This window comes from Dipodomys spectabilis, unplaced genomic scaffold (genome assembly GCF_019054845.1).
Source record: "Dipodomys spectabilis isolate Male_0828 unplaced genomic scaffold, ASM1905484v1 ptg000576l, whole genome shotgun sequence".
Taxonomy (NCBI): Eukaryota; Metazoa; Chordata; class Mammalia; order Rodentia; family Heteromyidae; genus Dipodomys; species Dipodomys spectabilis.
This window is the reverse complement of record NW_024871253.1, coordinates 154,873-170,185: the sequence shown is the minus strand read 5'-3', so window position 1 is coordinate 170,185 and position 15,313 is coordinate 154,873. Positions and strand designations below refer to the sequence as shown.

The 15,313-nt window shown below is 44.7% G+C and overlaps 2 protein-coding genes across 4 annotated transcripts in view; one reads left to right on the top strand and one right to left on the bottom strand.

Annotated features, from left to right (window-relative positions):
- The window catches only part of Ndel1 (nudE neurodevelopment protein 1 like 1), a 91,993-nt gene extending 78,226 nt beyond the window's left edge, over positions 1-13,767 (top strand). Inside the window, exon 10 of the mRNA XM_042670790.1 lies at positions 13,721-13,767. Within this exon, the coding sequence (XP_042526724.1) occupies positions 13,721-13,752 (32 nt within the window). The 3' untranslated portion in view covers positions 13,753-13,767. The remainder of the gene's footprint in view (positions 1-13,720) is intronic.
- Myh10 (myosin heavy chain 10) overlaps positions 1-15,313 on the bottom strand; it is a 154,148-nt gene that overhangs the window by 25,586 nt on the left and 113,249 nt on the right. For all 3 annotated transcript variants that reach the window (XM_042670787.1, XM_042670786.1, XM_042670788.1), the window contains exons 16-26: positions 13,979-14,172; positions 13,766-13,887; positions 11,611-11,680; positions 11,364-11,524; positions 10,566-10,674; positions 10,332-10,463; positions 9,277-9,483; positions 7,135-7,272; positions 6,524-6,647; positions 4,827-4,998; positions 3,239-3,451 (exon numbers count right to left, since the gene is read on the bottom strand). In XM_042670787.1, the coding sequence (XP_042526721.1) occupies positions 3,239-3,451; positions 4,827-4,998; positions 6,524-6,647; positions 7,135-7,272; positions 9,277-9,483; positions 10,332-10,463; positions 10,566-10,674; positions 11,364-11,524; positions 11,611-11,680; positions 13,766-13,887; positions 13,979-14,172 (1,642 nt within the window). The remainder of the gene's footprint in view (positions 1-3,238; positions 3,452-4,826; positions 4,999-6,523; positions 6,648-7,134; positions 7,273-9,276; positions 9,484-10,331; positions 10,464-10,565; positions 10,675-11,363; positions 11,525-11,610; positions 11,681-13,765; positions 13,888-13,978; positions 14,173-15,313) is intronic.

The following is a 15,313-nucleotide window of genomic DNA, read 5'->3' as shown; positions in this document are numbered from 1 at the left end:
CCAGTACTGCTAACTTTCCGCTCCCTGACTCCCCCTCCAACCCCCCGGCCCTGGCTTGGCGAGAGTGACTTCACAGTTAGCAGTCAGCTGAGCAGATCAGTGACATCAGGTCTTACCAGACTGGCTAAGGAGCAATGGGGTGAAGAAAGGAAAATGGTGGGCCTAATGGTGTACATCATGATTTGGGTCATGTGTATTTATAAACATAGAGGCAGTTTGGAGGTTTGTTGGGTGTTGTGTTTTAGCCCATGTCCCCCAAAGACAGGTGGCTGGAATCCATCTGAGACAAGCAGGGCTAAAAGCCTTCAACCTGCTCAGCAAATAACAGCTTTTAGCTGTTGTACATCCTGGCCTTTTTTTCCTGAATCTAGAAACCAGTGAACTCGGCTTTGGAAGTGTCTACTCTTGGCTGGGTTTTTGACCAGAGTAGAAAAAAATGCTCAGCCAGGTGCCAATGGCTCATACCTGTAATCCTAGCTACTTAGGAGGCTGAGATCTGAGGACTACAGTTCAAAGCCAGCCTGGGCAGGAAACTCTGTGAGACTCTTATCTCCAAAGAACCACTCAAAAACTGGAAGTGGTGCTGTGGCTCAAGTGGCAGAGCACTAGCCTTCAGCTGAAGAGCTCAGGGACAGGGCCCAGGTCCAGAGTTCAAGCCCCACGACCACCACCACCACCACCACCACCACCAACAACAACAATAATAATAACAACAACAAAAGCTCTGATCGTCTTTCCAATTCACTTCTTGCAAAAACAAAAACTACAAATGAGAGATGTATTTTTATCCACACCATAATGGGCTCAACTGTAGCACTCACAGGTGGTGTTTTGGGAAACATTATGTCTCCTGCAGTTCAGGTGTGTACCCTTACCAAAGGCTGTCAGAGCATTCAAGCCACCCCTACCTGTCTGCTGGTCCTTACTAGAATTGTGTGTCCCATAATTAACTTAAAAGTAAGTCCTCGGCAGATGGAATTCTCTTCTGCAGGCTCAATGGCATCTTATGTCCCTTTAGGTCTATGATGAAAATCTAAAGGAACTAACCAGGTTATTTAGTCGGAGGGAAAAAAAAGCTAAAGGATTCTTTTGATTCTTAGATTCAGGAAGGGACCAGGAGCAAAACTGTTCACCCTGAAGATGAACTGAGAGCAGGAGGCTGTGTGACCCACTGCTGAGGGAAAGCAATGACCAGCAGAGTAAATGGAAGTAATCATGGAGGATGGCAGAATACAGGATAACAGGAAAGCCAGTGGGACCTGTGGCTGAGCTGGGCTGGACCACAAAGAATCTTCAGCGATTCCTTCTGTCTGAGTTCTGTGAGGCCAGAGCTGGCAGTGCTGCAGCCCTCTCTCAGCAGTGATCTCAGCCCCCTGGGTCTCATTGCTCCACTGGTACAGGAAGGGAAAATGTCCATACAGGATTTGGTGCATGAGTCACTGTGCTAATTGCTTACACATTTGAAAGTATAGAGCAAGCCTCTGGCAGTGTGCTTCAGCGCTGCTGTGAGGCTCCCGCTGGTGAAATGACGCTAACAGATGCCTTAGCAGAAGTAGGGATGCTCTTACTGCTGTCAGTCTGACTTGTTTTGAGTTAGTAAGAATTGAACCCTGGCCTTGTGCATGCCACGTGAGCAACTGCTGGTCCCTGAGCTATACACACGGCCCCTGGTTTCAGTGTTTATTAAGTACATGTATGCTCAGGTTGACAAATACAGAGTGAGTTATCATGGTAAACTTGTTTCTAGTTAGCGAAATAACTTAGTTACTCAAGTTACTCTCACAATTATAAACACAATTAGAAAAGCACACAAGAATATTTTTTTCCAATGTGATCTTTATCCCTTAAGTGCAGATTAGACAGACCTCCTGTTTATCTGAAGATGTTGAAATTCCAGGGTATTTCCTGCTTCATCCTCATATCAAACTCCAAAAACCTGTTCTGGCCAAGAATGTGACCCTTCAACCTGCCTTCTAATCATCAGTGCCCCAAGCCAGGCACCAATGGTTCACGCCCGTAATCCTAGCTACTCAAGAGACTGAGATCTGAAGATTGTGGTTTAAAGCCCAAGCAGAAAAGTCTGTGAGACTATTATCTCCAATAAACTACTCAGAAAAAGCTAGAAGTGGTGCTGTGGCTCAAGTGGTAGAGCACTAGTCTTGAGCACAAAGAGGCTCAGGGACAGTGCCCAGGCCCTGAGTTCAAGCCCCAGGACCAACAACAACAACAAAAAAAATTCAGTGCCCTTTTTCAACATTGCTCATCACTTCCTGATGGGGCCTGTGTTAGAGTGTAGCTCCTTTCACAGGAGGATGAGGTTTGCCTTTGATATGGTGCAGCATCCTGATTATTTGGCTTTTCTGCCTCTTAGCTTTTACAAGCTCATGGGACTTACCCGGGCCATCTGCTGGGGTGGGCGGCGTGACCAGGCAGAGACTGGCATATTGTGTTAACCAGTCCCCTGACCCACAGTGAAACCAACATTCCCAGAATGTTGGGAAGACCCAGATGATACATCCTAGCCTACTGAGAACAGAGCCCTGGCTCTTCCACACTGCCTCCTCTTGGTTGCTCTGGGTCATTTCTACCTCTCAGACATCTGTCTTCACAGGTATTCTGGCTTTCTGGGGCTGACATGTTGCAGGTGAGCCTTTTCTGGCTATGTCCAGCCATACCAGGTCACTTTCTTCAGGCCTGCACCTGCTGCTGGTTCCTGGGATACCGCCCCTGTCCTTGCCCAATATACACCTGTGCCTAAAGATCTGTGCTCACACTTCTCATCTCAGGACCTGAACATTCCTTCTAACCTGCTTGTCTACTCTGCGCATGCCAATGGGCACTGACAGCAGATGCCGGCCCACACTGCTACCTCTTCTGTGTCATCCCCTCTCCTTTTCTGGCCTGCTTGCCCCTCCTCTGTAAGTCTCTTTCCAGCTCAGTTGTCTCTCTTTCCTGCCTTTGACTTTCTGATGCCTCACGCTGTCTCAGTCTGAAGGGCCTGTGCTGCCCATGGCACATATATTTCTACCTATCAGCTGGTTTGTGTCTGTCACTGTTCTACCTGCTAGGGTCCCCAGGAAGCAGAAAGGAGCTCTGGAATGACATCTTCCAGATACCATGATGCCCCAAAAGAGCCAGCACAGCACAGCACATCTGCACAGCACAGCACAGCACATCTGCACAGCACATGTGCACATCTGCAGCCAGCAGATACCCGAGGTGCCCCTGCTACACTCACCGTAGTTCCTGCTGAGCCGCCGTGGTGTCCAGAGTGTCCTCGAGCTCGGTTTTCAGAGCTTCCAGTTCCTCACTCAAATCCCTTTTCTGCTTTTCTGCTTTGTTCCGTGAAGCCTTCTCGGACTCAAAGTCTTCTTGGAGTTCAGCAATTTGAGCTTGGAGCTCACGTACAACTTTGAGTGCGTTATTCTTGTGCAGTGTCTCGTCATCACCTCTGTCAAGATCCAAGCAGAGAGGCGTTCAGGGTCACGTGGCGCCTGGCCTGTCCTCCCTGCTCTAGGGGATGCTGGTTCTACCTCCTCTTTCCAGGGTCTCCTGGGGGGCAGTCTGTCTTCAAGTAAATGATCCGGGAAGGCCCCAAAGCAGGTAATGGGAGCCACAAAGAGGATCCAGGCCAGCCTCCTTTCCAAAGGGCTACAATCCTCCATTAAGAGGCGGAACAGCTGGGTGCCAGTGGCTCACACCTGCAATCCTATCTACTCAGAGGAAGCTGAGACCTGAGGATCATGGTTCGAAGCCAGCCCGGGCAGAAAGGACTAATGTCTTCAACTAGCCAGCAAAAAGCTAGAAGTAGAGATGTGGCTCAAGTCACAGAGTGCCAGTCTTGAGTGAAAAAGCTAAGAAAGAGTGAATGGCACTGAGTTCAAGGTCCAGTATTGGCATGTGTGTGATACACACACACACACACACACACACACACACACACACACACACACACGGGACAATCTCACTTTGAAGATCAGAAAACTGAAAAATGTCCTCTGCAGTGAAGTGTCATGACAGTCAGATCACTGATGGAGGCAGCCGTCAAACCACTAACCTGGAGGACATATTCAGGCATGAGGCATTCATACTCCACAGTATGTGAAGGTATGAAGGCCTTTACACCTCCCTTCCCACTTCTCCATGCACCTCCTTTGTACCTACATGCAGGTAGGTGATATGTTTTTCTGATAGGCAACAGTTGAGGTATCTGAGGTGAGGGTTGGGGAAGCTGGTAAGACATGATAGCAATCAGGGGGACATTTAATTTTAGCCTTATAAATGACAAAAACTTGCTCGAGGTGAAAAAGCAGCTGATCTGGCTTGAGTACCACTGGTAAGGACAAGAGAAAAAAGTTTTGTTGTTAGAACCTAAGTCCTATGTACCAAAGTTAATGCTTTAAAAGGAAATGAAGATAAGGAGTCTGTGGACCATGTATGATTTTCATTCTAGAATCCACTGGCTTAGAGCTAAATATCAGATCATCTTATTAGAGAAGGATGATCATTTCTGGAAAGTGAATCCTTCTCAAGTTTCTAGACATAGTGAGACTAGGTTGCAAACAAAAATCCACTGTGGTAAAACTGTTTTGGTGTGACTTCCCCAGGATTTCAAGCTTGTTTTTAGGTATGGATATTGAGAATGGATTGTGAGATTTTCCTTGCTGCCTGACAAAAGTTACATACTCCAGATACTCCTGATTGCTTCATGAAACTGTTATCCCTAACAGCAAGTTAGCTTTCCTACTCCCCCACACAAGAGCCACACCACAGGAACTTAAGCCTCAGCAGCTGCTTTACACCAGAGCAATGGAAACACAGCAGACCTGGCCAGGGCGCCCTGCAGCTCCTCCTCCTTCTTGGCCAGCTGGATCTTGAGCTCATCGATCTGAGCCTGGAGCTCGGCAATCTGGTCCTGTAGATCAGTTGTTTCACCATCCAGTTTCCTTTTGGCCTTTTCTAGTTCCTGCCGAGTCTTCTCTTCCTTCTTCAAGCGTTCTTTAAGGAAAGGCAAAAGTGCTTCACCAAGTGAACTTTTAACGGATCAAAGCTGAGAATCAAACATTTTATTCAAAGGCATGTCACTGCCTGAATGACAGTCTCAGATGCTCAGTCAGTGGAAATCCACCACTAAGATCAGTCAGAGATGAGATAAGTTAGTGTAAGCAGGGGATCTGAGGAAACTGCAGAGACAGAGGAGCAGGCACAGGGCTGTGCATCTTCCCCATCTTCATCTCTTCAATTCTGTGGTAGCTTTTAATCAAGGCTAGTGACTTGTTCCTCACACAGTGGGACTCTGTGCTTTGTGATCTCCAGCGAGAACCCACTGTGGAGAGGATGAGACAAGTTCCCCAGGCCCATCCCACAGGCATGCCTGTGAACCCACAAACTAGCCAAGTGGTTTATGAAAATAAGTTCACACTGACATTGTCTTTTGTCTATACCAAAAAAACGTAAGAAACCAAAACAAAGCCCTAAATAACTTTAAAACAACAACCTATGTCCATTTTCTCATCATAAAAGCATGCATGAAGAGAGTAAGCACACGCTTGCCTATCTACAAAGGTTTATGTGCTCTTAATGGTGTCCACTCTATTTCTTTTGCAGCTATTACTATTGCCTGGGTTTCCAGTTTGAGGCTGGTTACTCTGTGAAGTGACACTCACGTAGTTGAATGCAGTGCTTGTGTCAGAAAACCCAGTGGTCTACAGATTTCAGAGTTAATTTAGATCCTAAGTCCAGCAAAAGATATTATATTTTATTGTGGTACCAAAGTTAAGAAAGTAAAACCATGCCAAACATGGTGGCAGAAGCCTGTAACCCCAACACAAGAAGCTGAGGCAGAAAAAAGAATCACAAGTTCTAGGCCAGCATGGATGACATAACAAGACCATGCCTCAAACAACAACAGCAAACCAAAGTCAAACCATTTTAATGCTATTGGTGAAACAAAATAACTTGTAAGAGATTTATTTATTTACTGTGCCAGTCCTAGGGCTTGAACTTAGGGCCTATGCACTATCTCTGAGCTTTTTCCTCAAGGCTAACATTCTCCCACAGGTTTATTTCTGGCTTTTTGGTGGTTAATTAGAGATAAGAGTCTCAAAGATTTCCCTGTCTGTGTTCGCTTCCAACCATGATCCTTAGATCTTAGCCTCCAGGGTAGCTAGGATTATAGGCAGGAGCCACCAGTACCTAGCTAAGAGATTTATTTTAATAATGAATACCTTGGCCGAGATACTGATAACCCAGGCAGAAAAGTCCTGGGGATTCCATCTCTAATTAACCAGCAAAAAGACCAGTGAGTGTCTAAGGCCCTGAGTTCAAGCCCTAGAACTGACAACAACAATAAAGAGAGAAGAGAGGAGAGAGAGAGAAAGAGAGAGAGAGAGAGAGAGAGAGAGAGAGTCCAACTCCAAAGGCTCCTAGTATTCCAGTACTTCTTTGCTTTCTTTGTTCTAAATAGTGTAAAATCTCACCATTCATATCCTTGTCCTAAATTCCTCTAGCCCCAAACACGAACCTTCTAAATCGGAGATCATTACTTCTTGCTTATTCCTGATTTTGGCCAAGTTTTTAGCTTTTTCTTCCTCTTCAGCCAGCTGAGAGGAGCATTCAGCAATGCGATCTTCCATGAGTTTCTTTTCCTGGATAGGAAACAATTCAACTGAGTTTGGGGTTGAGATTACTCAGCAGTAGCTTTCTTTGAGGAAAGTGAGCAACAGTGGCACAGCTCCTGCAATGGACCGCACGCTCCCATAGCAGCAGGGCTCACGAGGCTGTGGGTTCTGCCTTGGGTCTGCTCAGAGCCCACATCAGTGCTGGGTGAACGAGAGCTAGCACAAGTCAAAAGCCTACAAGACTATAGTGGTATCTGGTGGATTATAAAAGCTAAAGTGAGGGACAACTCTGATCAAGAAGCACTGGACACTTCAGATGGATACATTAAATAATAACTCCCTTGTATTATCATTTGAAGTTTAGGAAAAGGATAGCTTAAGTGTCTGTATCTTTCAAAATCTAGCTAAGTGGAGACATGTGGAGAAAATTAAGTAAATGAGCCTAAAATCCTAGCATCAGTGGGTGTATAGACATAGATTCTAAGAGGAGCATCTTATGGAAATGGCTCCTTACTTTGATAAATTTGGAATTCTGATCCTCGAGAAGGAGAATCTCCTCTTCCATCTTCTTGATTTTGGCCTCTGCCGTCACTTTCTCCAGCTGCAATTTCTGCCGAGCTCCTTCTTCCTCATCCAGCTGTTCTTCTAGGTCCTGGAAGAGGAAATCATGGCCACCCACTTCCTTCACCATCAAGAGTGCACAGGAGGATATTAAAACGACATACCCATTCTCATTTTCAAATGGTGTTTGAAAAATAGGAGATAGACACTGCCACCTTGTTACAAGTTCAAGTATAAGCTAGGTTAACACCCAACATGGCAAAGTGTAACAAGCTTTGAAAATAGGCTTCTTCTTCTTTTTTTTTGGGTGGTAGTGGGGCTTGAATCTAGGGCTTTGCTTGGCAGGTACTCTACCACTTGAGTCATGCCCCCAGAACTTTTGTATTTTCTTTTTGAGATAGGGTCTTGAGAAGTTGCTAGGGCTGGACTTGAACTTGAGACCTTCCTGTTTCTGTTTCCCAAGTAGCTGGGATTTACCATGTGAAAAAAAAAGAGGCATTTCTTTTAAATGCAGTTTTAGGACATTATCAGCTGTAGTCTGTATAAAAAGACCTACAGTGAAATGTTATTTGTAAAACTAAGTAACCATGACTGTGGTACATTCATGGTAGAAAGGTCTTGGTAATTAAGTGTTAGTACATTTATAAAACGGTATATCACATAGTAATTGAAATTCTTATTTTGCAATAACTAGCAAGACAGGAATATAGTAATATGTAAACATAAGAATAGGAATATGAACATAGTTACATATCAATCATATATGTAATGTAGTTAAATTCAACTATATATGTTCAGCCAAACAGGTACTGGGGCTGGGTGCTGTCCCTGAGCTTTTTTCTCAACGGTAGCACTCTTTCACTTGAGATTTTTTGGTGGTTAATTGGAGATGAGTCTCATGGACTTTCTTGTATGGGCTGGCTTCAAACCATTACCCTCAGATCTCAGCCTCCTGAGTACTTAGAAATACATATGTGAGCCACCGTCTATGCCTTTCATACCCTACATTACTGTATATAAGAAATAAAATTAGTGAGCAGAGTTGTATCCACTAGTCAACCTTTGGTCCTAGACTAGAATTGTTGGAGTAGGGCTGGGAAGGTGGCTCAGTGGTAGAGCGCTTGCCTTGCATGCCTGAGGCCCTGAGTTCGATTCCTCAGCACCACATAAGCAAAAAGAAAAAAAGCCGGAAGTGGCGCTGTGGCTCAAGTGGTAGAGCGCTAGCCTTGAGCTGAAGAGCTGAGGGACAGCGCCCAGGCCCAGAGTTCAGGCCCCACGACCGGACCCAAAAAAAAAAAAAAAAAGAATTGTTGGAGTATATGCTTTTTACAGTTTTGTGCTAGTCTGCTAACCTATTATAGGATACTTGAAAGCTGTCTGTGTTGAAAAATAGAATAAAGCTAAGTATATGGCTGATTTGCTGCATGAGTTATTTGATATTTGCACAATGGCTGAACTGTCTATGCATCATAAAGAGGAACTATGGAGTGAGGGAAGCACTGAGGGAGAAATATTCCCGGAGGAAGTTTTGGAAAGGAAAATTTGGCACGAGACCCATGGTCTACTGGGGCACATGCTGGCACCAGATACTGAAGGTGGGAGAGGGGAACAAGAGACCCGGCTGTGGGCGTGTCCTGGGATGCAGGCAAAATACCCACTGTCAACATCATTTGTCTGGGTGTTTGGTTCTGTATATAATTGTGCTTCATGGGACTTCAGCTTGTATTCAGAAATTACCAGGGAAGAGCTATTTTGTCCTATTATAGTGCTGAGCATTGTTTATGAATCTAGCCATTTAGTAGATGCTTATCTAATTAACAGTAGCAGAATCATTTCTGACAACATAAAGAACCTTAGGTCAACTCCACAACGCTACAGCCCCAAAGAGCTTTCTGACTTTGAATATCTTTACCTGGCATACTGTAAGATGCCACATCAGAAAACAAAGAGATTCCTATTCAAAGTAATATGTCTATGTTAGGGAAAGAAAAATCCGCAAATGAAAGTAAACTCCTTTGCTTTTCAATGGACAAGAATCCAAGCACGCAGCTTTTATTTCTTCCAGCTACCGTTCCCACAGAGAACTGCTTGATACCTGAATATGTGCTTGCATTTTTTTCTTTTCGTTCTGGAGAATCTGGTTTCTTTCTTCTTCTTCTTCCACCCTGGACTCTAGGTCGTGCAGAATCTCCTCCAGCTCCTGCTTTTTTGCAGCTAGTCTTGCTCTCATCTCCTCTGCTTCAACGAAGAGCTCAGTCTCTGCTTGTAGTTGTTCTGCAAGGATATTCTTCTCTTCCAAAAGCTGCAAGCACAACACAGGGTCTGTACCATGACTTACTCAGTGCATGAGCCCGATCTATTCAACAGCAGTGCTCAGCAGCTCACCAAAGAAACTGGGAGTCAAAAACACCAGGAGCCAAACTTTCAAATATCCTCTTGGCTGAAGTAAAATCAGTTAGATAGAAACATTTCCAGTTGTTCCTGTTACCTCACACATTCTTAATAGTACAGAATTAAACCCATGCTGTTTAAACAATCACAGTTCTGTTAAAATTACAAAAAGACAGAGGAGCAGAATATTATTCACGTTATAAAATCCATGGTGACTAAAAATATCTAATATCAAGTGATATTCTAGGCTTTTCTCGTGAATATTTTTTGCCTTGAACACGACAGTTCTGTTATTGTTATCCACAAATACTTCTTGAGCCTCTGCTTTCTCCATGAACAGGACTTGCCTGCACAGAGACACAGATCCAAGAACCCTGTCACTAGAGAAAAGGGGAGGCTTTGATGCCAATCGTCTCATCCTTTTTCTTCGCTCTGTTTCACCTAATAAGCAGTCATGGGAAGGTGACAGCGCTGGGAGCTGCATCTAACACAGGTGTTAAAACACAAGCTTGATGGCAAACAGGACCATCTGTGTATTTGAAGAATGAGAAGGGCAAAGCTGTAGGATTTTAGGTAATCTAAATAAAGTGTGAGGCAAACTTATCCGTTAACTCTGTTTTGCAAGTGCACAGGCTTTGGAAAGGAACGAGAACACCTCCCATAAAGCAGCATGCTAAGGTAGGGACAGGAATGTGTCAGCTGCTCTCCACGGCCATCCCAGCCGACCCAGGGAAGTATGGGCAGAAGGTGAGCACACACCTGTTGGTGCTTCCTCTCCATCTCCTCAAGTTCCCCTTCAACCTTCGTCTGCTTCTCCTTCACTTTCAGCAGTTCCTCATCTTTGGCCTGAAGTTCTTCCTCCTGGCGAGTTACTTGTAGGAGAGGCTTTACCTGTGACCAAATGAAACCATCATTACATTTCTCTCTTGGGGACTATTACTGCTTGAACCCTGCTACGTGAAGGAGATTTAGCAACTCCTCTGCCCCACGCACCTTTGTGAAGACCCGCCACCACTGCCAGTGCCGCAGCTTCAGGTATGCGGCACAGTTCCTCTGTAAGACCTTTAAGGCACTAAGTTGTTGCTGCTTCTTGGCAAAGGCCCTGAAGAACAGGAAGAAACATTGTGTGAGGACAAACAGGTTCTAACTATTCAGAAGAAGCCACACTCTTCTATGGCTAATGGGGTGGGCGGGGGGGGGGGGGTGGTCCTCAAGGAGTAATATGTAAGAAAGTGTGACAGTCCACCCCAAAGCTATCCAACTTGCTGGCCTGGACAGCTCACCTAAAACATCTGTCACCGACTGCCGACCCTTCATCTTAGATGCATCCCACACCTTCTCTGCCACTTACCTTCCACCCCCACAAACACGTGTGTGTGCATGCTCACGTGCATGCATGGGTGCAATGCTAGACAATGAATGCATCTTTCATTTTCCTCAGGCAATAAAAACAGGAGGAAAGAAAGAGATTTCTTTTCTGGTGCTTAGCACTCCTTGTGCCCTTTAGAGAGCTGTTTAGCTTTTTATTCTTGAGGGTTGGCCTCAAAAAAGGGTTCTCCAGGACTGCAGTGGAATCAGAATGCCTACCCCTCTTTGGCTTACATCTTGGTCCCTGTGTGTTTCCCTACTGCACCATGTGGGTGGGCAGAATGCATGTGATGGCTTGGCTGTCTCTCCTACTAGCATGCAACTTCCATAGAGCTGGGCTGTGTGCCCCTTGCACTCTTCCATCCCTGGCACACGAACAATGCTCAACAGTGCCACAGCCCATGGGGGTGATTAGCTACTTACTTCCTGGCTAGGTAACCCCTGCAGACAGCCTGGAAGAAGATAATGATGTCGGTGATTTTCAAATCTCTTTCTTCTTCCAAGTGTGCCAAAACTCCAGCTCTGAAAAATATCTTGCTCTGCCCAATTCTATACAAGTTTGGATCCAGTTCTAAAGCTCGGATCTAAGAGAGAAAGAGTCTTATTTATTTTTTGCTTAGGACAGATTATGCTGACAGTTGACAAGCCAGAAAAATCAAGAAAAGCTTACCATTCGTTCACAGGCCTGTTTACCATCCATAAAACCTTTAGGAATAGCATTTGGAGTTAGGATCTCATATCTGTAAAAAGATTCCAAGGAGAATTAGAGAAATCTGTGAACATATTTATTTACTGTGAATTTTGTTTAACTGGCAGAAAATGATAGGTAGTATGAAGAACAAAGAAAGAACTGGGAATTGGTGACATTTGAGATTTTTTTTGCTATGATGCTAGATGGAACATGGTGCCTAGCCCAGGCCAAACAGGCAAGCCCTTTGCTGTGGAGCTACACTGTGTGTGTGTGTGTGTGTGTGTGTGTGTGTGTGTGTGTGTCCTAGGGATTGAATGAGGGCCTGGGTGTCTGTGTCTGTGTGTGTGTGTGTGTGTGTGTGTGTGTGTGTGCGCGCGCGCCTGGGTGTCCCTGAGCTTTTTTGCTCAAGTCTAGTTTTCTACCACTTGAGCCATAGATTCACTTCTGGTTTTTTGGTGGTTAATTGGAGATAAGAGTCTCACAGACTTTCCTGCCCAGGCTGGCTTTGAACCGTGATCCTCAGATCTCAGCCTCCTGAGTAGCTAGGATTACAGGTGTGAGCCACTGGCACCCGGTGGTGTTCACATCTTTAAGATGCAAAGAATTCATACTTTAAGTCATAGTGGATGCTGTAAGAGCAATGCCCACAGTTTCTAACAAGAACAGAAACTATCAGGCAGCATAGCACTGGTTTTGTATGTATGTTCTCTCAACTGTATACCTCCCATGGATGTACCTACAGTGTACGGCTGCACTTCAGTTAAAAATTCTAGCAGAAAGACAGAGGCTAAAGGATGAATCCTTGTTACTAACTTTGTGTCCTGGATGCCAATTATGAACACTTTTCTTGTCAGTAAAGAGGGGGACTCTACCAGTGTTTATTGGACTGCCAGTGGAGTCATCACAGTGGCTTACTAGGGCACATAGGCTTACATTATGGTAGCTTCTCAGGTTCTTTTTCATTGGGGGGAGTGAGGGAAGGGGAGGGGTTGGACTAGGGGTGGAGCTCAGGGCCTGTACTCACTGGGTGGGGTTCTACTTGGAGCCCATTCCTGTTTCTTTCTGGAATAGTGAGGGAAAGGAATAGGCCCTTCTGTGGCTTGGAAGCCCTAAATTATTTCATGGGCCAACAAATGTATCATATATCATAATTTGGAGAATTTTGAAGAAAACAAAAAGGGAAAAAAAACAACCAAATGATCTTAGGAAAATTATCAAACAAAAACTAAAAGTATCTATTTACTACCATGTTTGTATCAATTTCCATTATATACTAGTCAATCTCTTCCCGTTTTGTTGATTGTTAGTCATTCTCGAATCTATCCTATTCCCTTCTCTATTCTAGTTAAAGGACTGTCATTGTGTGTATACATAATGTATACCAGAGAAAAATTTATACACAGACATACATAGACAAAGATTTACTGAAGAAGGAAGGAAAGAAATATCCAAAATGCTTTTGGGAATCACTCCCATTATATTGTTTCACTTCCATTATATTGTGTTTTTATTTTCTTTTCTGGAGGTAGTGGGGTTTGAATGCAGAGTCTTGTACTTGGTTAGCTGGTGCTCTACCACTTAAGCCATGCCCTCAGCCTTGCTTTTTGCTGCTTATTTAGGAGGCTACATTTTCTGCCCAGGCTGGCCTCATACTAGTTTGCTCCATGTCTCAGCCTCCGAGTGGGGGGGGGGGGGGATTATAGGAGTGAGCTACTGGTACCTGGCCCTGGAGGATTTTAATTCATTTTTGACATCTTAAACTTTCTTAAAAGGGATACGTATTACTCATCTATTTAAAAAAAACCTGTTTAATAACAGCTGTGTGAATTTCAGGTAGAAGGATATGAGGGAATAGAGTTGGTTTCTAGCTTGCTGTGGTTGGCTGCCACCTCACTTCAGCCTCTGAAGCTGAGCGTTCTTCAGCAGCCCAGCAGTTCCTAACAGGATGCCTTTCTCAACAGCAGGCTCCCAATTTTCCCACTAAATAGTAATGGTAGAAAGGATCATCCCTTTGCTACCAATGAAACTGGAACTTCTGGGGAGGAGGGAAAACGTTTCCTCATCACATCATCCTTTTCCTTCACATTAGGACAAGCGCTGATACACTCAGGAAGACAGTGAAAGTGAGCACTACCTCTGTCTGAATTCCTGGAATACTATCCGATTGGGGAAACCTTGGCGGCAGATCCTGATTCCTTCTAGGACGCCGTTACAACGCAGCTGATCCAGCACAAGGTGTGGGTCCAGTTTTCCAGCCTGCTCAAGCAAACAACAGTGCTCTAGTTTAATCTTCGTAACATGACCTCCATCAGCGTTCAACGCTAGTGTCTGTGTGGCTCACACATACCCGCTTCTCATGATTGGGAATGATGCAGCGAACGAAGTTGGGGTTGGTGTTCCGGAGAGTTGCCATCAGCTTGGTGAGGGACTCCTTGTAGAGTTGCCCAACGGTCCGAAACATGCCCTTCTTGGTTTTATATGCGGATCCAAAAGCTGTCTCAGTCATTCCAGTGACCTGATCCAGACCCACAATACGATCCACTGTAGAGAAGAAACAAGGGAAAGGAGTGTGAGCCAGTGTGACTCTTCCAAAGACAGGGAAAACAGTGAGAGTGCGCAGCACAAGCTTTGTGAACAAATGATAAGAGGAGCCATATAGGTAAGGCAGTCCGCATATCTACACACTCACTGCACAAGCCGTGAACTAACAGCCACACACTTATATGGCAGGAGATTGCCGTGCTGTGAGCCCAACACCCCACATCTGCAGGTGCCCTCTGTCGAGCTACGTTCAGAATCCACTGTGCTAACATTCTGCCCCGGAGGTCTGCAGTTATTTGGTACATGGAAGATTGCTGGCTGGCATTATTGATACACAAACAGATACTATGAGATGTCTCCAAATAGGAATTGACTCATAAAATATGCACAAAAATATGTCACTGAAGAAATCTGATCAATGATATGCTCAGAGTTATCTCTGGTTAGTCTTTAGAGTTTCAGAAGAAAAAGTCAATTGAGTTTTAGGAACAAATGCAGGGAGATTTAGAGTGCATCAGTTTGATTTTGAACAATGTGGAAGTTTCAGCTATCTGTCTCAAAAGCACACACATTAGTTGGGCGCTGGTGGCTCATGCCTGTAATCCTAGCTACTCAGGAGGGCTGAGATCTGAGGATCTTGGTTTAAAGTTAGCCCAGGTAGAAATGTCTGTGAGACTATTATCTCCAATTAATCACCAAAAAGTTGGAAGTAGAACTGTGGCTCAATGTTAAAGCACCAGCCTTGAGTGAAAAAGCTAAGGGACAATTCCAAGGCCCTGTGTTCAAGCCTTCTTATCAGCACATACCACAAAAGCACATATTCAAGGGCAAAAATGCATGAAAAGTAGCAACGCTTAATTTTCCTATATGGACAATGGTTAAACCTCTCAGACATCCCATTAGTCAAGCAGCTGATATTTTTACATGTTCAACATAGACATAACACTTCTAACAAGGAGATTACAAACAGTGCACCAGCAACCAGCACAGTTAGTGCATAATGTGCGCATGCTCTCATTGAAAAAGCTTAAATGAATGCAACACACTGCTGAAACTCATTTGATTCTCATGACAGAAGCATGTGGGGGACCTGGCACTGAGTGAAGGGCTTTGTGTGTAGACTCTCCATTGGGGTTTTTGC